Here is a 24616-nt window from a genome sequence, read left to right on the forward strand (position 1 = left end):
TCTTTTTATACTTTCTTTAGATAATATATATATATATATATGTGTGTGTGTGTGTGTGTGTGTGTGTTTGTTTGTTATAAACACTGGTGTCTATAACTAAGGTGAATCTTAAATAATTTTTCAACTGTTAAATATAGAAAAATAAAATTTAGCAGATGCTTCTACCTGACATGACCTATTTTTTCAGTATGAGATCACCACTCGCCTAATATGTAGGGATAACTTAAAAATTGGGAAAGGGTAGAATTGTAACATGTTACTTTAAAGGACACTGAAAAAAAATTGGCATAAAAATCTTCAGACTATGACAACTCTTACCAAAATAGCAGACATTTAATATTTTTCGCAAGTCCTTCAAAAGTAGTCTACAGTATATCTTAAATAACTTAATGAAAATAAATTAATGAGGTGGTTGTATTTGCTTTTCATTTAAAAGTTTCTCCACAAGTGGATCTGTGTTAAACACACAGAAGTAAATTGTTTTTAAGTGATAAAAAATGATTCCTATTTTTAGCACAAAGATAGATGAAAAATCCTTTTTACAGAAGTAAGATGGGCGAAAGGGATTAATATTTTCAGTGCTTCTGTGACTAAATCTCCATATCCACTTTGACAAGCAGGTGAAAATGTATCTTAATCTTCAGATGTGAATGGTGCTTTCCCCCTCGATAACATCTTACTTCTGGATGGAAATGAAGAGATATTTTTTTTTCCCATTTCATCGCATAGCTTAGCAAACAACTATTCTATAAATGGTCAACTTTTAAAAAAAATTAATCATTTTTTAGCTTTACAAAGAATGTGTTTGAGATTTTCTGGCATATTTTTTAATGCAAGAGCATGTCTGTGTAGGAAGCAGTGCACCCGTTCTGGTGGAATGATTCTTTCCTGTTACTGCCTCTGCACCATCACTACATGCTATATACATCATGACATACATATATTTTGTCTGATCTAAGTTATAGTTTTTAGTAGCTTATAAAAAACATCAAAAAGACGTTGTCCTGTTGCATGATCAGTACTGATTTGCAAAATAAAATATTTTCTTTTATTAATTTGTCCCTATCGCATTCATATCTCACAAAACATAAAATCAGAGAAATGTTTGCCACATATTTTGATTCATCAAATTGAATACTAAAAAATTCACTTGAACTCACTTGTTGAATTATCTGATCACAAACATCAGCGTCCATGTCATCGATTTGCCTTGATAATGTGTTATTAGAAATAAAATTTTTTTCAGTTTTTTTACTTCTTCCACATCTATTTAAACACTGACCATATTAATTGCAGCAGGCAATTTGAGGTTTTCTGCAATTGTATGGGATTGGGACATCTTAGATACTACTAATACTATGAAATAAGCTGCTTCAAATGTACTTTTATCAGTATGGCTTGATTTAAAAATAGAAGCGTGTTGATTTTTCAAAGTATGTAATTTCTTTTCAAAAAATTTGAAGAGTTTGTTTTGTGATCTGGATGTTTAGTTTCCAAGTGTTAAATTAATTTTGACGCCTTCATGCTTTCATCTGTGAGGGTTTGAAAGCAAACAATGCACTGTGGCTTTCCATCTCATCAGGTAAAACCAAAATTTAAATAACTGTAATTGTACAATATTGTCTTTTTAGCTATTGATTCACTGGATGTAGATCGCTCACCTCCTTTTTTTCACAAATTGATCCATTTTGTATAAGAATATAATTGAAAAAAATGAAACATAGTTACCACCATTTAACAGAATATTAAAAAACTAAAACCTCAATTATTATTTTCAATGAAACTATGCTTTTTGGAACTTCAATAAAGACACCAGACACACGCTTCACATTCAAAACCCATCTGATATTCTGCAATTCTTTACGTCTCTATTATATTGCTGAGAGCACAATCTGTTTAAATGTATAATATGTGTGTTCGAACAAGGCGTTTTCACAGTGAATGTTATGCAAGCAGACCAAATTACAAGGAGCATGTACACATCAATTTGGAACCTGTAAATTGCTCATGTTTGTATACTTCATACATGCATGTTCTGCACAATGCTGTCAATGCAGCTAAATAGTTTTAACTAGGTTTCATTGGGTTGGGATTGAGGTGAAAATTCATTATATATTTTTTATAATTTTGGGGGTTATGGAGATAAAAAGATTGAAAATCATTGCTGTAGGTTATTACTTTTGAAACTAGCAATGAAAAATACGAATGACCTTCATCTTGATTAGGGTTATTATAATCAATTTTTTTATATCAAAATTTTTATTTAAAATCACATGTCACAACCCCATTTACAATTTTTTAATTACTCCACACAGGGGCTTTGGAATGTACTAGTTTTGGAGTATTTGATCCATGTTTTTAAAACCTTGTCCTTTATTCACTATACTTCATTATTTCTTTTATGGACATGTCTGTTTCAATGTTAGAATTGTGGGATGCTGATAATGTCATATCAAAGAGATATGTCCAAATGATTGAAAAATGTGTCTTTTCAAATAGCAGAGAAACCTGAAATCAATCCAGACATAGTTTCAACAGGATGGGGCAACTGTCACACAGGTTGGCCATCAATGAATGCAATTGAAACGTTTCCAGATCATTTATCTTAAGTCATGACAATATTCACTGGCTGACAAGATTGCTCATCGTACAGCATTCTGATTCTTTCTTGTAGGGCTTCTTGAAGAGTAAGGTATTCAGTGAGAGTAAGGTAATTCAGAGATTTAGGCAATTCAGAGTAAGATATTCATGTCCATGAAACATTGAAGAATTCAAAGAAAAAAATTGTTATAAAATTACCATAATTCCTAGGGTATGTGATGACATTTGATGGAAAACACAAAAACTCAACTTGAGAATTGTGTGAGTTGAGAGCTTGGTTATATTCTGGGTATAGCATTCAGAACTTAGAGTATTGTAAGATAAAGTTAAGATAGCTAAACGCTATTAAATAAACTCCTAGTTTGTTGAAAAATTTCATTTTTAAATGTATAAGTAGAAAATTTATTAAATTCTTAAAAATCACCTTTTAATAATAGTACTCAGTATTAATATTTATTAATAAAATATTTTTATTGCCGGCCTCTGTGGCGTGAGTGGTAGTGTCTCGGCCTTTCATCTGAAGGTCCCAGGTTCAAATCCCGGTCAGGTGTGGCATTTTCACATGCTACAAAAATTCCATTCATTTCATCCTCTGAAGCGATACCTAATGGTATCAGAGGTGAAAAATACCTAATGGTATTTTTCGGAGGTGAAAAATAAAAAAAAATATTTTTATTGTTATTTTTAGTATCAGTAGAAAATTATACAAAATATTATTATACATGAAGGTACAGTATTCATACTCTATGGAAGTAAAGTATCCATACAAAAAAAATAAAACATGACAAAAAACATAACACAGGAAGCTTAAAGAAAAAAATTACTACTATCATATATTATTTGTTTTTTATTGATACATTTAATTCATTATTTTAGTATTATTTTTTATGCCTTTATGTTGAGTTAAGATTCTATTTTTGATTTTGTTATTATTATTTTAATAATTTGAGTTGAGCTAAAATAATTGTATTAAATATGAACTTTATATGTTCTTATTCTTGAAAGTACATACTATATTTGTTAAGTTATTTATTATGATGATGTGCTATAAGAATTTAAAAAATTGGAAATAAAACTTATTTATTTATTTTGTAACTATATTAATACAACTAATATAATAAAACGTGTAATGTGGTAAAAAAATATACAGTACTATGTTAAAAAAATATACAGTATTCAATGTTCAGGAAAAAGTAACTATGCCAAAGTATGGTAAGATTTAAAATTAGAGATAAGTTGTTTCGGTTGGAACTTCTAACTTCTTATACTGATTTTTACTATTTTCTTGTAAGTTTACTGTAGAAACCTTTTATTCTACTCTTTACAATGAATTCTTATCATGAAAATAACTATGTTTATTGTTTTTATCATGTGTTTTCAGGTCATATATTATGATTTTATTGCTGTATAATAAAAGGGGATTAGTATTGATGAAATCTAAATAAATAGATTGATTCTGATTTTGACTTTTGATTAAAAATGTTTAAATTGTTTTAATTAGTATAATAGTAAAAAAAAAAAAAAAAACTACTATTTCAGTATTTTACAATTTATTTGCCTAGGTAATGGATTTAACAACCAGATTTACCAGTGAGACAGTGGCCATTTATGGATGGGGTATTCGTAGTAATGGATTTTCTCCTGATTCTGTTATTAAATCAGGATTTGATAAAATTCAGTCAACATCTGTAACAACAATCATGCTAAATCCATTCTTAACTTACTGGTTGAGAATTTCGTAAGTTGGTAGATTCATTTTCAAGTTATAGTTATCTACTTTCCTATTAGAGCTGTAATTGAGTGATTGAATGGTTGATACAATGGTAACAACTAGATTGCTGATGAACTGTTCTCAGATTTGACTTCCAGCTAAGATCATGGATTTTTTTAACTTGTTATTTTATTCATCTCATCTTTCTTATTAAAATATTTGAGTAGCATATAATGGTATCTCTATACAAGTCCCTGTTCCTGTAATGCATGGGGTGCATTATTCCTATTATTTAGCATCCCGTGCTATAATAAATATCCCATGCTAGGTTTGTAAAAATAAGCACAGCCTTATTTTTTTTAACCTTTAACTTCTATTCAGTTTATTCTAAAAATAATAAAATGTATTATTTTTTATACTTAATATGTTGTTGCTTTTCAGCATGTCAAAACATCAGATTGCTGATGACATTTAGGTACTTTTCAATTTGGTCACCTAAGGTGGCCATCACTATGTGGCATCCTATGTGGTGAACTTTATTAGTCTTAGGCAGGAAAATATTATTATTTTCTTTAATGTCTGAGTTGCTTTAGATTCATCTTGGTTGTTGAAATAATGGAACATTTAAAAAAAATAATGCTGATCCAGGGACTGATTTTTTTTCTCTTTCTGTTATCTGCAGTCCTATATCTAATTATAGGTACTTCAATTACTCCTTTATTATAATAAATAAATAATCTGGTCAAAATTAAAACACAAAATTTTCCTAGAAGGCTATGCTGCCACTACTACTACATCATCATTGTTCTCATTAAGAAAGAACCTGTTTAGAGCTTTGTCTCTCTTAAGTCATTTACATACTTCACAACTATAAAAATTATGGATAAATTAATTTAAAGCAGTTAACTAAAGTACCCTTTCTTTCATGAAAAATATATATTAATTATATTAAATTTATTAACTTTTGCATAATATTTTCCATGAATGATCAGCAATAAGCTATTAACTTTTTCTTAATGATAAAATTTATTTATGAAATGTGCATGTGTGCTTGCTTCACCTTATTATCATTCTCCTTTCACTAATAACCAAAACAATAGGTGTGACAGCCATCTTTTTAATATTCATTGTCGTAGAAATATTACTAAATCATTTGATTTTGAATTTGGTTCTTAATTATAAATTTAATTTATCAATAATAAATTCATTGCAAAATTGTATTCAAAATAACTCCTCAATTGTTATTAAGTGATCACAAGTTCTGCGCAGTTAAAATTGGCTTGATATCTATCTTTGCAGAAATTTGTGTCAAGATTATATTTTCAATTTGTCTACAGTATAAGTCCTTTTAGTCATTAAACATCAACAAAATTTTGATCAACAATTTTGCAGGATATGTCCACAATAATTATTTTTACATTTAGAATTACAGATAATTTCTAATTACAGATAAATATAGAATGATATTGTCTATAATGAATAGCAAATAAGCTACTGCAAGTCTAGAATGTGTTACATCACTTTTTAGGGTTGTAAAGTTGGCTTCTATTAAACTGAATGACGTTTGGCTTTTTTATAATTGCGTTATTTAAAAAAGCCAATTATCATAAAGCTCTTCTTTCAGTATCTTACAAAAACCACTAAAACTCAATTTTTATTATAATCCTTGTTCTTTTCACTGTTTTAAAAATTAAATATGTATTTCTATTTGTCCCCTTCTTCACCAGTATAGTGAAGAAGGTATAATGTCAGTATACCTTCTTCAATTATATGTCAATATAATGTCACACTGATGTTTTACTTATGGCTACTCTTAATCCTTTTTTTTAATGTTTTGATAGTGAGTGTATTTTTTTAATTTAAGTTTCATGCTTTTTAACTACTTATTAATCCTTCTTTCTACTTTCTTAAATTTGTTACAAATACAATCTAGGCTTCAATATTTAGGTATTCAATAAAACTTTTAGGTTTTAGTAGGCATCTTACTGTCCAAAAGCTTCCTTAATCATTCACTAACTTTAAAAATTTTCAAGTGTAGCTAATGACCAATTGACCTTTAAAGCTGAGAGTAACCTCTTTAAACTTTATTATTAAGAGATTGAAATTTCCTTTCTTACCTTTACTTTCTTGCCTAGAATTAAAAAACAAAATTGACACAGAAGCAAACCAGAAAGGTTAAAAGGGAGGCACAACCATTTTACCAAAAAAATTTTCAGAATACTTCAAATTTTGTGATGTAGATGTGAAAGTCTGTATGTGATGTCATAATTCTGAGTAATTACTTGTGAAAGTCACATATGTGGAGTCGTACTTATTACTAACTGCTCTTCTGATGTTATTACTTTATAACAATAGTCATACTTATAAGTTAGCTCTAAAACTTACATTTTATTTGATAAAGAATGTTAACTATGCATCAAATTTATTCATGACTTTGTTTTCAGATTATTTCCATCAGAATTCAGAGATTTTCTATGGAGTATAACACAGCAAGTATTATGTAATTCAGAAAAAACAAAAACAACTCAGTCCTCTTTAATTCAGTCATTAATAATGACAAAAGAAAAATTAAGAAATTCTGGAAAAGGTAATTTGATGTTCTTTTTGCATGAATTATTTCAATTTATCTTTGTTAAAACATCCCAATATTATTACTGATTACTTATCATTTACATTCTTCTGCAATTGTAGTTAACCTTATTAAATTAATGCACAACTATGTTGTGCACTAATTGTTATTATCTGTGGAGATGGATTATTTATTGTATTTTGATAAACCAATTTGCTAAAATTCATTGCATGCTATGCTGTAATGCATACTATTGAAAACGTATAATATAATATGTAAATATATTTTTTATATAGTTTTGGCAGTGTTCTTATACACTAATATGTATGACTTAACTGTCAAGTTAAAGTTTCATTGAGACAAAGAACTTAAAGCTTAAAGAACTTAGGTTATTACAAACAGCAATATTAAGATAACAGTTAAAAAGGCCAAAGTGGTTATTAAAATAAGAAAGCAAAATAATTTTGTATTTAGATCCTTTCAATGTATGTTTCATAAAATACTCAGATTTTTGAAGATACTATAGCCTTAATAAAAACTTTTGTTAAAATTTTGTTGGCTGGCCAGTTGGTTTATTGCTTAGTTAGTGCATTTTATGTTATATTATAAGCTAACTTGTAAATTTTATGTTTTTGGGTTCAATTCTTGGTAAGGGTCTGGGATTTTTTCTTCTATGTTATGATCATCTCATCTCTTGATTATAATTCATATTTATCTTTTCAAGGTCAGAATAATGTAAAATAAAATTTTATAAGAGAAATAAATAGATGCAAAAATTACAAACTACTGATGAAAATGTATATCATTTAATGACGAGCATTTTGTATTTGATTGAATTAATGCATTGTCATAAATTAACTAATCAAAGTTTGAATTATAGAGCTGTTGAATTTTGAATCACTAAATTAAATGTATATTGACCTGTAGAAGATCATGACCAACAGCACATGGGCATAAAATGTAGTTTGGGAAATATTACTGCAAGAACACATTTAGGAAAATTTGTACACTGAAATCTGTTTAAAATACCTGGAGATTTCTATTCTGTCATACATATCATTCATTCTTAATTATATATTGTTACAGGTTATTTATATTTCTGTTATCTTAAAATTTATAATGAAAGTATTTCTTATGTATATATTATGAATTTTATTGGTTGAAATTTGTTATCTTTTCACTAAAGGTAGGAAGACACTAAAGTGCTGATGATAGTGGCTAACAAGGACAATTGCATAGTAATTATTATACCAACCTGCATCTTGCACTAAATGCAAAATAATCTATTTTAGTGAAAAAAAAATTGATCATTTTTGTTGACTGGTATTGTGCATTCATTCAATGCTATTATGTCTCCTATTCTAAGTAAATCTTTTAATTTCAAAATATTTAAATTATTATTAGTTATGTCCTATGCACATCACTTTATTATTAAATTATTTAAACCTGAATAATTATATCAGCCGCTAAATCTTGTTTTACTTTGTAAAGATTCGCCTTAAAGTGTTTTCTTCTTTAATCCATCTCAAGAATTCTTCATTTCAAACTTATCCTTCAATTTTTTTTTGTACAGAGTGTACAAAAAAGAATATCAGGATGTTAAAGTTATTTAATACCTCTTAACTTTGACTTACTGTAATAAATCATAAATAAAATGAAAGAGTAACTTACAATTTTGCCTTATGGGTGTTCAATGTGAGCACCTTCCATCACATAGCAAATCCAACTAATATGGAGAGTTTGTGAAATACTTTAATCAGCATGTCTGGTGTAAAGGTAGTGATAATTGCTTCAGTCTTGTGCCTCAAATTGGGTAGATCAGTTGTAGCAGAAGCACATAGCCAAGAGCCTTTATAAAACCCCAAAGGAAAACATCATGGAGTCAGATTGGGTGACCTTGGAGACACATTTTAAACAAGCTCTTTCATCAAATCCATGCCAACTGATCCAGCCAATATGGCAAACATCATTCAACTGATCTGATACAGAATTATGCCACTGAGGAGGTGCACCAATCATGTTGCCAAATAAAATTCTCTAGTCCATTTTGCAGTTGAGGAAAGAGCCTTGTATGCGTGATAAAAAATAAGCAAACTTGTGTTACGCTTGCGTCATGTGACAGTTTACTTGCTGTTGAAACATGCACAGAAAACATTTAATTTTGGGAAATCCCTTTTGCATTTTAAGAGTTCATGAGGATTTTCTGACTCCCAGGTATAGATATTATGTCAGTTAACTTTTTCGCTAAGCTGAAATGTTGACTCATTACTGCCTATATGATCAAGTAAGTTCTCAACTTCTTGAATTTGTTTCTCTCAGAGGAAACATTGAAGTTAGAAGTTAACAGAATGAAAGTTTTGTTTTCAAAATCATAATTCAATTATATACTTTACAATTCATTCACTCAGAAGATAATTTACCTTTTTTATTCTTATATCCATGATACACTAAATTTTAAACAGCAAAAGATTTAAAAAATTGGCTACAGTATGCTAGAACATAAAGTGAAATCTAGTTTAAATGCAGGTAAAGTTATTGATCTTAGAAAAAAGTGTGTTGCAGAGTTGAAATGACAAAAAATGTTTAATGTCAATAAACAATTGTTTCAAGTTTTATTGAAATTCATACATTGATTAAAAAGTAATTCTGTACTCGAAAAATCGTAGATGACAAATTTTCTTTGCTTGCTAAGTTCAATTTTACTTACCAAGTATAAGTGAATTAAAAAAACATCAGTAATTAAAATTTTTTATTAAAAAGCTAATGATTTCTTTTTAAATATAAATATTTTTACAAAAATATTAAAATATTTGTAACAGAAAATTATCATGGTGGAGGCTCCCTATTTATTTCTTCCCTATCCCTTTTCTTTTGGTGATTTTCTATTTATTATTTAAAAATTCTCATTTAAATTAAACTCTTTTTTAATTTAGCTTTTACAGTTAAACTAGTTTTTGTTTATTTTTGTATTTGCTAGTCTTTTACAAACAGTTTTTTTTTGCTTGATTCCTTGAGCTAAGTTTTCTTTTGACTATTTTCTATTTAGTTTTTATGAACTGAGTAATTTTTATTTTTTGTGAGGTTGTATGTTGTTCTAGATTTTAGCTATTTTTATATGTATTTACCTCTGTAGTTTATTTGTATTTTTACGACAATTACAAAGTGTTTTTTTATTCCTTGTTTTTTTTAGAAGGAATTCTTCTGAAAAAATTTATCATAAAAGTTACTGTTTTGTTTACTAGTAGATTATGCTCGAGTTCTTCTTTATTTATCTAAGTTTTATTCTTTATTTAAAGATATCATTCCAGACAGTTGCCGAAATTTAACTCTTATCTGTAGTTTGCTATAATATTTATAAAATTTCACCCTTTGTCTTAAAAATACATCTTTATATATAAAACAATATGTTGAGATTAATTCATAATCAATGCCCAGCAAAAATTACTGAAGACATATTGATTAAAATTTGTGTACATTTTCTTGTTAAGGTGTAAGTACACCCCAAGAAAGTTTTTCGAAATTCTGAGTTTAAAGGGTTAAAATGGAGTAACAATGATATTTATTATTTTTTTAATTTCTCGGTAACAAATGAAAATAATATCAACTTGATCTTTGTATGTGTAATCTTCATGTGAATATCTAAAAACCAATTTCTAGATTTTTTGAAATTTAATTTTAAAAGTGATAAAGAAAGGTAAAACACTTTTGAATAATGATTGCAAATTTTCCCCATTTCCAACTATAGAGATATTCACTCGATTTGGGCTTGCAAATAATCATCAGATAAATATTTAAAAACCATTTTCGATTTTTCTGAATTTTGATTTTTTTTTAAGGGTGTGATGGTGGTGGCAAGGTAGCTCAACCAATACAGTCATTGCCACTGTTACTCTATACATGCAATATGACTGGCTGCATCTGCCTCTGGTTACTTGACCAAAAGACATGAAATTTAAAAATGTGAGAAATGAAGTACAGTTACTTCCTAGTAGTGTTTGTCGGGTAATACTAGGAAATGAGCAAAATACATTTTTACTCTTTGAAGAATGGGTAACTAGCTATAACTAATATTTTTAAGATGGAGGTAGACTATTTTGAAACCTGCATTATTTGGATCACTCCAAAGTTTTGGATTCCTCACTGACCAAACTGTGCCTCTGAAGAAATTACAATAATCTTATATTTTTTATACATTGAGCAGGCTTTAATTTTTATTTAACTTTTATTTTCATAAGCATGAGTTTAATGATCACAAGGGGTCCAGGGGGCAGAGCCCTCTGTCCAGACAGGAAGGGCTCACTTTGCTCGCCTGATCAAGATATCCCTTCACTGCAACAGGAAACTCAAGTAACCATATAGTACAGGCGAAGCTGTGATGGGGTTGCTATTACATATATATATATATATATATAATATTTATCAGATATGATTGTGTGAGTCAGGCAGATCACTCTTTGAGGGTCAGTCATGTAATGTATAAGGTCTTGGAAGGTAATTCAGATTAACATAAATTTGAATCCATGATTTTGAATGGTATTGTTAAGTAATAATATTAAAAATTTTAGAGGTGGTAATATTTTGGTGCATGCTTTCTGTATTTTCCTAGAAAGATATATAAGAAATATAATAGATATAATTGTAAATTTGAAGAATGTGAATATCTTTCTAAAATTACATTCATTAAAATTGTTTCAGTTTATATAGTTATATCACCTGTGTGAGGTATGTAAAAAGTAAAATTGTGTTTGAATTTCAATTTTGAGATGCATTTTCATCATAAGCACTGTAGTAGTAGTCTTTTATTCATTTTATTAATAAATAAAGTATGTAGATAACGTCTGTTTATAAAAATTCTTATAAATAACAATATAGAATTATTTTATTATTTTCTTTTTATATTATAAATAATTTTTTTAAAATTATAAATAGTTTGATTTTTACTAATGAAAATAATTTTGGTGTATAAAACTAATTGCTCAGTGATATTATTTAAGTAGCAGAATATAAAAATATTTATATAACAAGTAGAATATAAAATTTATTTATGAAATACTGATTGATCACTCTAAATGTCACCTCTGGATTATATTAGTTTAGTTTGAAATTAATTAACAATATTTAATATTTCATCAGTATTAATAAATTAACATTCCAGATTTAACAATGAAAGAGATAATTGGACATCTAGCAACTTTTTATCTTGATGGCTATGAAACCACAGCAAGGGTTTTAGGTTACACACTATACGCTTTGATGGTACATCCTGAGGTTCAGAAAAAACTACGAGAAGAAATTTTAGAGTCAGGAGAAGATTTTACTGTTGATTTTGTTAATAAAATGGAATATTTAGATATGGTTTTATCAGGTAATATCAATTTTCATTGATTTTTTTTTATAATAGTTTTTTGAGATATAAATAATATTTTTTAATGGAATGCTTTTGTCAACAAAGTATTTCTGCACCACTTCAAAAATTGATTTTGCAGCAGTATTTGTTATTATAGTCCAATGTTTGACGGTTTTTCGCTCAGAATTCTTTTGGACAAACCTGATTGACATGAAATTTGGACAGTAATTAGCGAATAGCTCAAGAAACAAAAGTTGTATAGTGCTGATGTGTGCTTTTATTCTGGGGATGGATGCCACCCCTTCTCGGGTGTGGAAGTTATTACATTCAAAATAATTGCTGAAATCAATGGAGGAATACATTCTAAGCAAAAAATGTTCTATAAAAATTTTTTGTAGAGTCAATACTTTGATTTATTTGTGATTGAAAATGTTTATTTTTCATACAACCATTTAACGATTTTTCACGAATAATTCAAAACCCTTATGCTTTATCAAAAGAATTATTATTAGAAAAATGATGCTTATAAAATAATGAAGAGTTTTTTTTTGTATTTCTGTAGATGCAATACAAACCGAGTTATGGCTCGTTGAAGTAACTTTTTGTTCACTGAAAACTGAAAAACGGAAAATTTTTCAAAGATAATTTATAGGATATTTTTCAAAGTAATTGAAAAGACTTTTAAAATTAGCTTTGGTTAGTCATTAGCATGAAAACTAACGGAGTTATTAAAATAAAATCGTTGTCTTGCTTTTTCAGAGAAAAAATCAGCAATGAAACAAATGACTTTTTCGCAAGAATTGGAATTGGTTGATTCAAATTTGAAAGGTTTTTTGAAATTTCTTAAAAATTTTCTTTTTTTCACAATAATTCAAAATCTAAAGAAAACACATAAACAATGCTACAGTGCAAAAATTTAGTTTTTTTTATATTTTCTGTAGAATAAAAATTGATTGAGATATCACCATTTAAAGTTTGCATTTGAGTGCGAGGACCACCTTTCCCAAGCACATTAAACTAAAAAATTAAAAAAACGAAAGGCTCAGGGAATCTGAACTTTACATGCCTTCCATCCCTTGAAATTTCCTGCAAAATGGTTTTCTGAGCGATTGGATAGATTAAAAATTAAGGAAGTTGTAGTTGAAAAACCAATTGCATTTTTTCTGTGAAATTTTAAAAGCATGTAAATTTTTATATTCTGTACAATTTTGGAGCATTTATGAATACATGTGAACATATATAACTGTATCTACATATGTATAAGCATACACTCATATCTATATATAATATATATATATATTATATTTATATATATAAATATATATATTAATATATAGATGAAAGTATAGGTAGAAGAAGAAAAGTAACAGAGCACACCATAGGCGAACACCTGCAGAAAAGTGGGCTTTTTTGTAACCCTACATGTGGAACATGCTTTGGTGACAATTGTCAAAACTGTTCTCTGTTCACTGTGGGAAATTGTATGCATGATTTGCTGTATTTTGGGACATCCTTAAAGAAGTTTTTGAAGAAAGTGCAATTGGAGAAAATATGCTTGCAGCAAAGAATGACATACTTTATTTATCTGATATATTTGATAAATTAAATTTGCTTAACAAGCAACTGAAAAAAAAACAACTCAAATCTGATATTAGGCAGAAATTTAATTAGTGCATTCTTGAATAAGCTTGATCTTACTTCGAATGAATTCATCAATGTCGTGAATTTTTTCACTTTCCTTCATTAGCTGCTACTGCAAATGATATACAAAGTGTAAATCTTCAAGTTTATATTCATCACTTAAAAATCCATGAGGAAATGAAAATAAGATTTCATGATTTTTTCTTGAAATGGAAATTCCAGAATGGGTAAGTGAGTCCATTCTATAGCCACATTGAAACTGTCATTATAGAGATGCAAGAACAGCTTAAAAATTTTCAATGATTCCACTTTCCAATTACAATGGAAGCAAAACCCATCAAGCTTTTGCATTAAAGCTAATATAAAAGATAAATTCTTTATCGTCTGAAAGAAACTAATCCTTTTTTACATTATTTTTCCGAGTATTTCTGGTGGAATCTGACTTTAGCAGACTCAATTATTTTCTATCCAAAACAAAAAATTATTTGAATGTGGAAGGCCAAGGAACACCTTCGTTTAGGTTTAAAAAATTTCTTACTAAACATGGTAAAACTAGCTTTGTTTCATCAACCCTTATGACTCTACTTAATTTAAAATTTTAATTAATTATTTTTTGTATAACATAAAAATGTTAAGTAAAAGCTGGATTGTATTTTTAAATTGAATTATAAAATTTATAAGCCACAACTAATTATAAGTAAATGATTCCTAAGAATTTTACAAATTGTTTTATTACTTCCAATCTTCTTAAATATTTGACTGCAGCAAACGCATATTCATATTTGTTGAAGCGTTTGAGTATTTCTGAATACTATGTATTGACTCGATTTATAAAGTACAGTTATTGTTTGAAACTCACCAGTAAACTTCATTCCAAATAAGATTTAACTGATTTTCAAAGAGGTCCATAGTAAAAAAAAAAGGTTGGAATCCCTGTTCTAGATGAAAAATATTTTTTAGGATTTAACAACTTGGCGTAAATTTACGAAATATTGATTAAAATTAAACTCCATAAATTTTATTAGTTTTCAAGAAATTTTTTAAATTTAGATATCTTAGAGAGGAAATCATTTTGTGATTAACATTCAGGGGATCTTAGAGTGTATGATCTCAAGAAACAAAAATTAAGAGAAAATGCTTTCTTAATGATTTATGGGGCGGAGCTCCGTAAAAAAAATTTTTGTACGCTTTTATTTGAAGTACCTTACCTTGAATGTACCTTAAGTAAAAAAAAAAAAAAAAAAAAAAAAATTGTAGAAGTTCTTCTGGTGGTTTTGCTGAAAGCTTTTCATTGTAATTTATGTGACGGTATTTTCTAAATGAATAAATAAAAGTAAAATAATTATTATTAATCAGTAAAAAAACAACAATAATTGTTGTTGCTCACATTATTCAGTAACTTCAGTATAATAAATTAAGAAATGTTAATTAATTAATGACACTCTGATATTCAGTTACATGTCAACAAATGAAAAAAAAAAAATCCAAAATCTTAGATAAAGAATAATTTATATTTTTGCATTTCAGAAAGTTTTAGCTCACTTTCAGTAGTATTCTCTTCATGGTTTTCTTTGCAGTCGTTTTCTTTATTTATCAAGTCAGAAAAAATAATTATCCATATTTTTAAAATAGGAAGCTTTAACACACACTTGATGAAGTCTCATTACATAATTTTCCTGAATTCTTTTTATTCTACTGTAATTATGAAAAAGATGCAGCTTTCTCTTCTTTATGTTTATTACAAATCACATATATATGGATTGCTTTTTTTGATAGATCTCTTGGTATAAATAAAACTGAAATTAAAAGCTAAAAAAAAATTATCTTCAAAAAATTGTACCAAAAATTAAAAAGTAATGTTATGACTATTTAGATATAATATAGATTACCCACCAGGTTGGTCTAGTGGTAAATGTGTCTTTGCAAATCAGCTGATTTTGAAGTTAAGAGTTCCAATGTTCAAATCCTAGTAAAGGCTAGGACTTTCATATGGATTTGAATACTAGATCATTGATACCGGTGTTCTTTGGTGGTTGGATTTCAATTAACCACACATCTCAGAAATGGTGGATCTGAGACTGTACAAGACTCAGGACTTCACTTACACTCATACATATCATCCTCTGAAGTAATACCTGATGGTGTTCCTGGAGGCTAAAAAGCAGAAAAAATTATACATATATATATATATATATATATTAATGATATTAAGGACACAAAATTATTAAGATTTCTAAATATCTTCTTTAAATTTTGATTTTTTTAAATTTATTCAAAATTATTGTTTGGATAAGTAAGTTGCTTGTAATTTAGAAATATATTTCTTGTTGTGGATACAGTTTATGAAAGATTTCAAGGACATGAATGATAAGAAATAAAATTTGTCTGTTGGTTTCTTTGCAGATAATAAATATAAATATGCAAATGGAATAAGAAATAGTAAAATCATCATCTTTTAAATAAATAATTACCTTTTCATTTTTACAGAGGTCACAAGGTTGTATTCACCAGTACCATTTTTAGGAAGAAAGTGTACCAAAAATTGTGTTTTAAATTCAGTAGAAATTGAAAAGGGGACATATGTTGTGATTCCTACCTTATCTCTACATCTTGATCCTAAATATTATCCAGATCCAAAAAATTTTAATCCTGAGAATTTCTCTGAGGAAAATAAAAAAAATCGACATACGTTTACATACTTGGCATTTGGGCAAGGACCTCGAATATGTCTTGGTGAGAATTCTTAAAATCAATTTAAAGCAGTTTTATATGTTGATGCAAACCTCATGTTCTTATTTATATTTATTAATATTAATTTTAGAGCTACAATTTGTTAAATCATGTTTGCTTTAAATATTTAACAGTAGGTCAGCACTTTAGGTAATTTAAGCTTATGGAATTTGCCAAAGAAAGCAGAACAAAATCATGTGCAGGATTGATGCATCAATATCATCTATTCTTTGTATTATCATATATTTATCCTTTGTATTGTAAGTTCTGTAGTGTACACTACACAAGAGAAGCTAGCAAGGAATTTGATCTTAGACTTGTAACCATTCAATTGGTTTAATTATATCATAAGCAAAGTTTTTGTTACTAATCTGGTTTTGTGCATTAATTGAGTTTTCATTGTTTTAATTTAATTTTGATTATGTATAAAATACAGAAAATAGGCAGGTTATTTCTTTTGTAATATGCTTTTAAATACAATCAAATGAAGAGTAAGATTGTATAAATGTAACAATCATGATACTGAGTATAGCATCATAGTAATTCAAATTTGTTAAACAGATATACTTGATCCTGTCATAATTTCTGTATCACATACTGTCTTAAATAGCCAGTCAAGTGTTGGTGAGACAGAGTGAAAACAAGTGAAGAATTTACTAGCTGGAAGATATTAATTATAATAAGTACTTATTGTTAATGTATATTCAACAAGTCTAAGTCTATAACTGCAGTTACTGGTTGCCGTTACAGAAGTGGAACAGACTTGATTGGAGAAAGATTTTAAAGCAAACAAAAATTAGATAAGATTACTACATTGATTACATAGATTACTTCATTGTTGTAGTAATTGTTTGAAAAAAATTAACTGGTGAGACTTCTTCTGTCTATGTTAAATCAGAGAAAAAGTATTTCCTGGTAAATAAAAAAAAATCTCCAAATAAAAAAAAAACCTGGATCCAAACACAGATGTTATTTAATAAATAGTAAATTTATTTACAAAAAAATCATACCTGTACAATTTCTGAATATCTAATGATTACCATATCTTTCTTTATTTCTTTCTTTATCTCTTCATCTACACTATTTGACATTGATTCAGCAAGTGTACCACACATATTTTTGATTTTTTCATCATGAAACCATACCGATATTGCTTTAATGAGGTTAATTTTTGTGGTACAATTCATTTTTGAGAGTTGTTGACTATTGTCCAAACATTTTTAATTAGGTTTAAGTCTGGAGAGTTGTCTGGCTATGGGCACACTTTAATATTCCATTTTTCAAAAACTTTTTCCACATTTTTGACAGTATGGCATGATACAAAATCTTTTTGAACACTCTGTTTTCTTGCGAGAATTTTTTTTGAAGCTGTGTCAACGTTTTCCTTCAGAATTTTGATATATCCTTCACTTTTCAACATACATTTACTGGAAGTAATGAACAAGGGCCTTCAAATGTGAAACAACCCCAAAACATTTTTCTGGGGATGTTTAACTGATTGCTGGTTAAGAGCTGGTGATGTATTTTCATATGGTGCTTTTCTAACTTATGAAATTCTTTGTCCCTGTACATAAAACTGTAATTTGTCAGAAAACATTACATTTTTCCAGTCTTCTTTCATCCAGTTAGCATGTAATTAGATCCACAAGAGCCTCTTTTTTAGCACATTGCTGGTGCTAAAAGGTGCTCTTTAGCTGGACAATGAGCTTTCAGTCCAGCTACAAGAAGTTGGCATCTAACAGTTGTCACGAGTAAATCTATTCCACTAGTTGCTAATTCTTGATTTAAGTCCACAGCAGATTACTTTGGATCAGTTTATTTTTTCTCACTAATAACCGATCCTGCGTTGGAGTTGTTTTCTTTTACGACCACATTTGCCCTTCCTTTGAGGTGAAAAGGAATCAGTTTCTTTAAATTGTTTTAAAACAGCATTCACTGTCCCTGGTCCAACACCACACTCAGAAGCTATTTGTTGTGTCATACTGGTATGCTTAGAAAAAGAAAGAATTTTCGAATGCTTTATTGGTGTTATCTCCATTAATATATATTCAAGACACACAGAAAAAAAAATGAAAATATGATTTTGTAATAAAAATATGAACTAACTTACACAAAATACTATTGTGTTTTGTGAACACTATTTTTGTTATAAAATGAAAATTGTGAAATAACCAAAGAAAAATAATATCATATTACACAGATAACTTAAAGGATGGGACTGGTCAAGCAGTGTAACCATAACATAAAATAAACAAAAAATTCCCTGTGTTCAGATAAATTGGCATGGTACTATATATATATATATATATATATATATATATATAGTATAGGTAATGATTAAGCTCTGGTGTTAAAGAAGCAATGGATAGACTTGTATATTTATATGGTAAACCAATAAATAATGAACTTAGGCTTAATTTGTAAGTTCGCTAATTCTCAAGTTTTAAAAGGAAAACCTGAGAATTTTTTGCTAGGATTCGGAAATCAAATAAAGATATCTGGATAACTGATACTTTATTTTTAGAAAGGTTTCATCATTTTTTGTTTAACAGGTCAAATGCAATCTAGAAAAAAAAGGGTTACTATGTTTGGTAGACAATGATGGACTATATTCAGCTTATCTTTAGCTTAGTTTAACTTATTTTAAAGTTCTTTTTCTGCCTTACAACATTATCTTCATTTCAATTATTTGAACAAATAGTTAATCAAAGACTATGCATTTAAATATATTTTATTGTGAATTACATTAGTTTAATTAAAAATATTATATAAACAATGAAAATATTCAATTGCAATGTGAGATATGTGTTCATAATGAACCAATGAGAGAGAGTTACAACTGTGTTTTTTGTTAGTTTAAAAAAAACAAATTCCCAAATCATTATTTTCTATAAAAAAAGTCTTCCATTTTAAAATAATTCCACATTATTTGATATCATAATTTAAACCAGTTTACTTTTATTTTTAAAATAGAAGTAAATATACTTAATTGTTTAAGGTCATATTTTTTATGTTACAGGTATGAAATTTGCACTGGCTGAAATTAAATTAGTATTATGCTACATACTTAAAGAATTTGAAATAGTTACTCCAGTAAGTCACCCAGTAATATCCATAAAGCCAGGAAAGAAAAGTTCATTTATCTTAATTCCAGATGAACCACTTTATATTCGATTCCAAAAATTATAGGCTGTAATTATTTATAACCAGCAAAAAATTAAGAAAGTGTAAATTTATACCATCTAGTCAATAAATTTGGCAAAAGAAAACTTGCATTTTAAAAAAGAATTAGTTGGTTATGGTTTAATACATATTAATAATAAAATGGACATTAAATTGCATACATCTACACAGCTAAAGAATTTGGATGTTACAAACTTTATTCTTAGTTTTCAGAACTCCTGAGGGTTTCTGTACAATTTATAACATTTAATTATTAAACAGTTTGTAATTTTTGTAAAGCTCTGTTTCATTTTTTTTTTATGTACAATTTATAACATTTAATTATTAAACAGTTTGTAATTTTTGTAAAGCTCTGTTTCATTTTTTTTTTATATCTGAAAGGTTTACTCATTCCCAAATTCTGATTATCTTTGTGATTAACAAGATCAATCATTGAGATGGTTCATGCTCTATAAAACAAGAAAAATCTTTTCTTTGTTTTACTCAGTTACAAACTAATTACTAATGGTTTTTCAATCTTAGCTGCCATTTATGAATTAAGGAAATGCTAATAACAGAATAAATTTGGCTATTTTATTTGAATTTTTGACCACACTTGTATTATAGAAATGGATTGCATGGATACTAGCTGGTTAATTCTAGAAGGTTCAATATTTAGATTTTACTTATTAATATGGTACAGTAGTACCATAATATATTTCCATAATATCCATAAATATTTCCAGAATTCCTCTGAATGCATCTTTACCTTCAGAAAATAAGAGATAGAAACTAAATCAGAAGTTTACTATCAGTTACTATCAGTACCATGTGATAATACAATATTGTAGTATTCAGTTAGATCTTAACCTCTAACAAAATGTTCAACACTGCACAGAGTTCTGCATATTTAGAAGCCACTCAAGGTATTCGTATGCACGGTAAAAACAACTTCTCTCATCTTACATTAACTGATCTTAGTTCTTGAAGTATATGGAACTGATTTACTTGGCCATAAATATTTTTACTTCTGTGCCTAAGGCAACAGAAGGTAAATAAAACATGTTTTTTACTCTACATCATTTTGTAAAAATCATGCAGCATATATAGAGATAATATCTAGCATGTAGTAGGAAGTATAATTTGGAGTTGATCTTCTACAAGGCAAATTTGCCACTTAAACTATTCAATATTGTTTACAGAAAAAGTGAACTCTTAAAGTAGGGACAAGTTTCAGTGAATATGAATCCTACAAAGTTGTCCACCTACTGAGAAAATTTCAACTTTCTATCAGTACTTCAGTTATATTTGAGTGCTTATACATTAGTTTTGTAGTTTATTTATTGCTGAATTGTAGTAGTATCTATATAATGTGTAATAATTGAAATGATCAAGATAGCTTGTGGAAAAAACATCTGAGTATTTTGTTTGATCCAATAATGTCACTATTATTAATGGCTATGGTTATTCACTTTATCTGTATCATATTTCAGCAAGCTATTTTTAGATTTTGAATAATCTTCATTAATATTGTACAATATGCTAGATAACATTTTAAAAAAAAAAGGAAAACTTTTTGGAAATTTTAATAATTGAAGAAATTTCTTAATTAGATGGTAAAACATCTGATACAATAAGTGAGCAAAAAATTTGTTCCTGTCTTTGCCACTGAACTGTCATCTGCCTTAGGCGGGACAGATGAGTGGACTTGTACTATCTAACCAGATGACCTTATTCGATTACTAATAACATGACATCTTTGTATATAAAATGCAAACACATCAGACTAGTACAATACAATGGCTGTGTCTAGTGTACTCACTAGACACAGCAGTTGGTAAGGGACTAACTTTCAGCTTGTGTTTAGTAATATAATGTTGATTTTACTCACTAATTAAACAAGAAAAAATGTAAAATTAAACAAGTTAAATAATTATTTCTTGTATAAATATAACTTTTTGTGACCCAACCTCTACAAAAAAAGGTACTTGATATCTAAGAAATTTAAGTGTGCAAAAGAAATATTTTGAGCTTAAATAAGCAAAATAAATCTCTGGTATTTCTAAAACTGATATATAAACTTCTTTACTAATTTATCTTCTATTCAAAATAAAGAGATATTGTTGCCTAGTACCATGCAATGGTGCACCAGAGTGATGTAAGATGGAAGGTAGAATTATAATTTGAATTGATATTGTCTTCTTCTGTAACATCTATTTCTTCACTGTTATTTCTGTATGACAAACTTTAAGTACTGATTAATTGGAAGGACTTTACTAATACATGTCTTCAGTCAGATGGAAATGAAGGATAATGAAAAGTTCTATGTTTACATACGTTAAGCAGAATTCACAATAATTTTTAGTAGTCTTTTGATTTGTTAAAAACCATGGAACACTTAGGTACATTCCTTTATGTCATCATCTTAAAGAGACCAGACAGTTGAGACAGTTAAAATAGGGGGAAAATTTCAAATGTAAAATGTATCAGAAATTGAAATATAACCGATCGATCACAAGCAATGTCATGCAGATGTACTTTTATGGGATCCCATGGACAGGTAACAGAAAAATATGATAACCTAATGAGTAAATAATAAATAAAAATTAATAATAATATAAAATAAAGTCATATGGTATAATTAATAAAAGTTTCAAGTTTTTAACAACTTTTTTTTTAATAAAGTTAATAAAAAAGTGGTGGTATAATAATAATAATAATAGTAATGGTATAATAATAATAATTTTATTTCAAAAGTTACTACTGCCTGGTGAAGGTCAGTCAGTAATCTTTGTTGACCATCGTAGTTGAACGATAGCCATAGTAGGGATAAAAAGAGCGGGACCGTTAAAAAAGGAAGCAACAAGTGCTCCAAGTTAGATTCAACTACCAGGCGCTCATAAATGCTAACAGTTAACTCTTTCGTAGCATCATATCTATTTAAGTCTCTAAACCTCTCTCTGTTCCAGCCAGCCGTTACTAATATTTCCAATACTTTTTATTAATGAATTTTATCAACAGTGCCAGTTATGTAAGAAATAAATTAGTTATTTACATTCAAATAAGTGATTATCATGTTTACTTTTATCACTATTGTAAAGCTTGTCTTTATTTGAGTCATTTTTTTTTATTACGCTGTTGTCTGTGTTCCGTACTTTTCAGTTCTTTTTTCGTAATAAATGGCCAACCAGTTGGCCCTTTTTTGTTTATATTTGATCAAGGGGCAAGCCAACCATCCCCTAATACTTCCTCGAAGTAATCGTATTATAATAATATGGCTAAGTATAATCTACTATAAAAAATAAATGTTTGCTTCAGAAGTCAACTTCAAAGTATATTGAAATTTTGTGAAACAGTGATAACAAATAGACTTGGAATAATTGTATAACATTTTTTCTAAATTTCTACGTGAATTTCTTTTTTTTTAAGTTTTTCCAAATTACATTTTTCTAACTTGTTCTTAACTGAATGTAACCCTGAACGTGGCTTTTAAATAAATGGGATGATTCTTAGCAAAAAAATTTAACAGAAAAATGCAATTAAATATTTTAAAAAATAAACGAGTAACTCCATTACAACTTCGTTGAACATACCTTACGAGTAGATTATGATTTGAGAATAATAGAAAACGAAGCGGTTTATACATTAGATTAGATAAATTTGTTTAGGCATTATCTTGAAATTTTTATTAGTTATCTTGTAAAGGCTGTATAAAGTCAGAAATATTTCTTAAGTATATATAGTTAAAATTATAGACGAAGTGAAATACAGCATACAAAGAGAGATTGGGAATACAATTGATATGGGACTTATTAAAGTGGTTATAAGGTCTGTTAAATTTGTGTTCAATTTTAATAGACGTTATTTACATTAATTTTCTAGAATTAAATTCTCTACAAAGTTAACTAGAAATTTTAGTATGCTTATTGATAAATTAACTAAAGTTATTTTATTCAAAACCTAAAAAAGTGTATTATCCGACAAAACATTTTCGTGTTTTATCCGTTTTTTAAAACCTAAATGAGATAGGGATCTGAAACAACTTTTGTTCAATTTATTAGATCAAAATCCATAAGGAAACATCAAATTTACCCTTCGATTTATACCCCAAGAATTTTAGTACAGTTTAATTTTCGCAGAGGGAGCAGAAAGCAGAGTTAAAATTTTCGCGAACCAAAACTCCGTTTTCTGACGTATGTTTATATGAACGTTTTTCTTATTTCTGATTATAGAATCATCTTCCAAACGATTGCCGTGCAATCTGGAATCATTCTGTACATACATGATGCTTGATGTATAATAAAAATTAGGCTTAACATTATACGGACTGAATGTACATTGTACGGATTGAACGGCTAAATTTAAGTTTACCAAAAATATACGTAATTTACTTGTGTGTATATATATATATATATATATATATATATACACACACGAGTAAATTAACCAAATTATACCGGTAATTTACTCGTTTAATTTTATACTGTATTATATATATATATATATATATATATATATATATATATATATATACGGTATATATATATATATATATATATATATATATATATATATATACCGTATACACTCGTTCTACAGACTTATCGGATGTTTCAGATTAACCATAGAACTCCAATTATTCATGCTAATCATGAACACAAAATTATCTTTAAGCAATTATATTTTGTTTGTTTTATTATATTGCCACATAAGCTAGAAGTTTGTTTTGTGGGATATGGAAATGGAATTTTGTAGCGTATGAAAAATGCCATTCCTAACCGTAATTCGAACTCGGGACCTCCGGATGAAAAGCCGAAACGCAACCACTCCGCCACGGAGATCGCAGATTTCTATA

The 24616-nt window shown here is 28.0% G+C and overlaps 1 protein-coding gene across 5 annotated transcripts in view; it reads left to right on the forward strand.

Annotated features, from left to right (window-relative positions):
- Positions 1 to 20125, forward strand: part of LOC142320573 (cytochrome P450 9e2-like) — a 47553-nt gene extending 27428 nt beyond the window's left edge. For all 5 annotated transcript variants that reach the window (XM_075358510.1, XM_075358508.1, XM_075358509.1 and 2 more), the window contains 5 exons: positions 4164 to 4339; positions 6757 to 6899; positions 12037 to 12246; positions 16357 to 16602; positions 19619 to 20125. In XM_075358510.1, the coding sequence (XP_075214625.1) occupies positions 4164 to 4339; positions 6757 to 6899; positions 12037 to 12246; positions 16357 to 16602; positions 19619 to 19788 (945 nt within the window). In that variant the 3' untranslated portion in view covers positions 19789 to 20125. The remainder of the gene's footprint in view (positions 1 to 4163; positions 4340 to 6756; positions 6900 to 12036; positions 12247 to 16356; positions 16603 to 19618) is intronic.
- The last annotated feature ends 4491 nt before the right edge of the window (positions 20126 to 24616 follow it).

This window comes from Lycorma delicatula, chromosome 2 (genome assembly GCF_047948215.1).
Source record: "Lycorma delicatula isolate Av1 chromosome 2, ASM4794821v1, whole genome shotgun sequence".
NCBI lineage: Eukaryota > Metazoa > Arthropoda > Insecta > Hemiptera > Fulgoridae > Lycorma > Lycorma delicatula.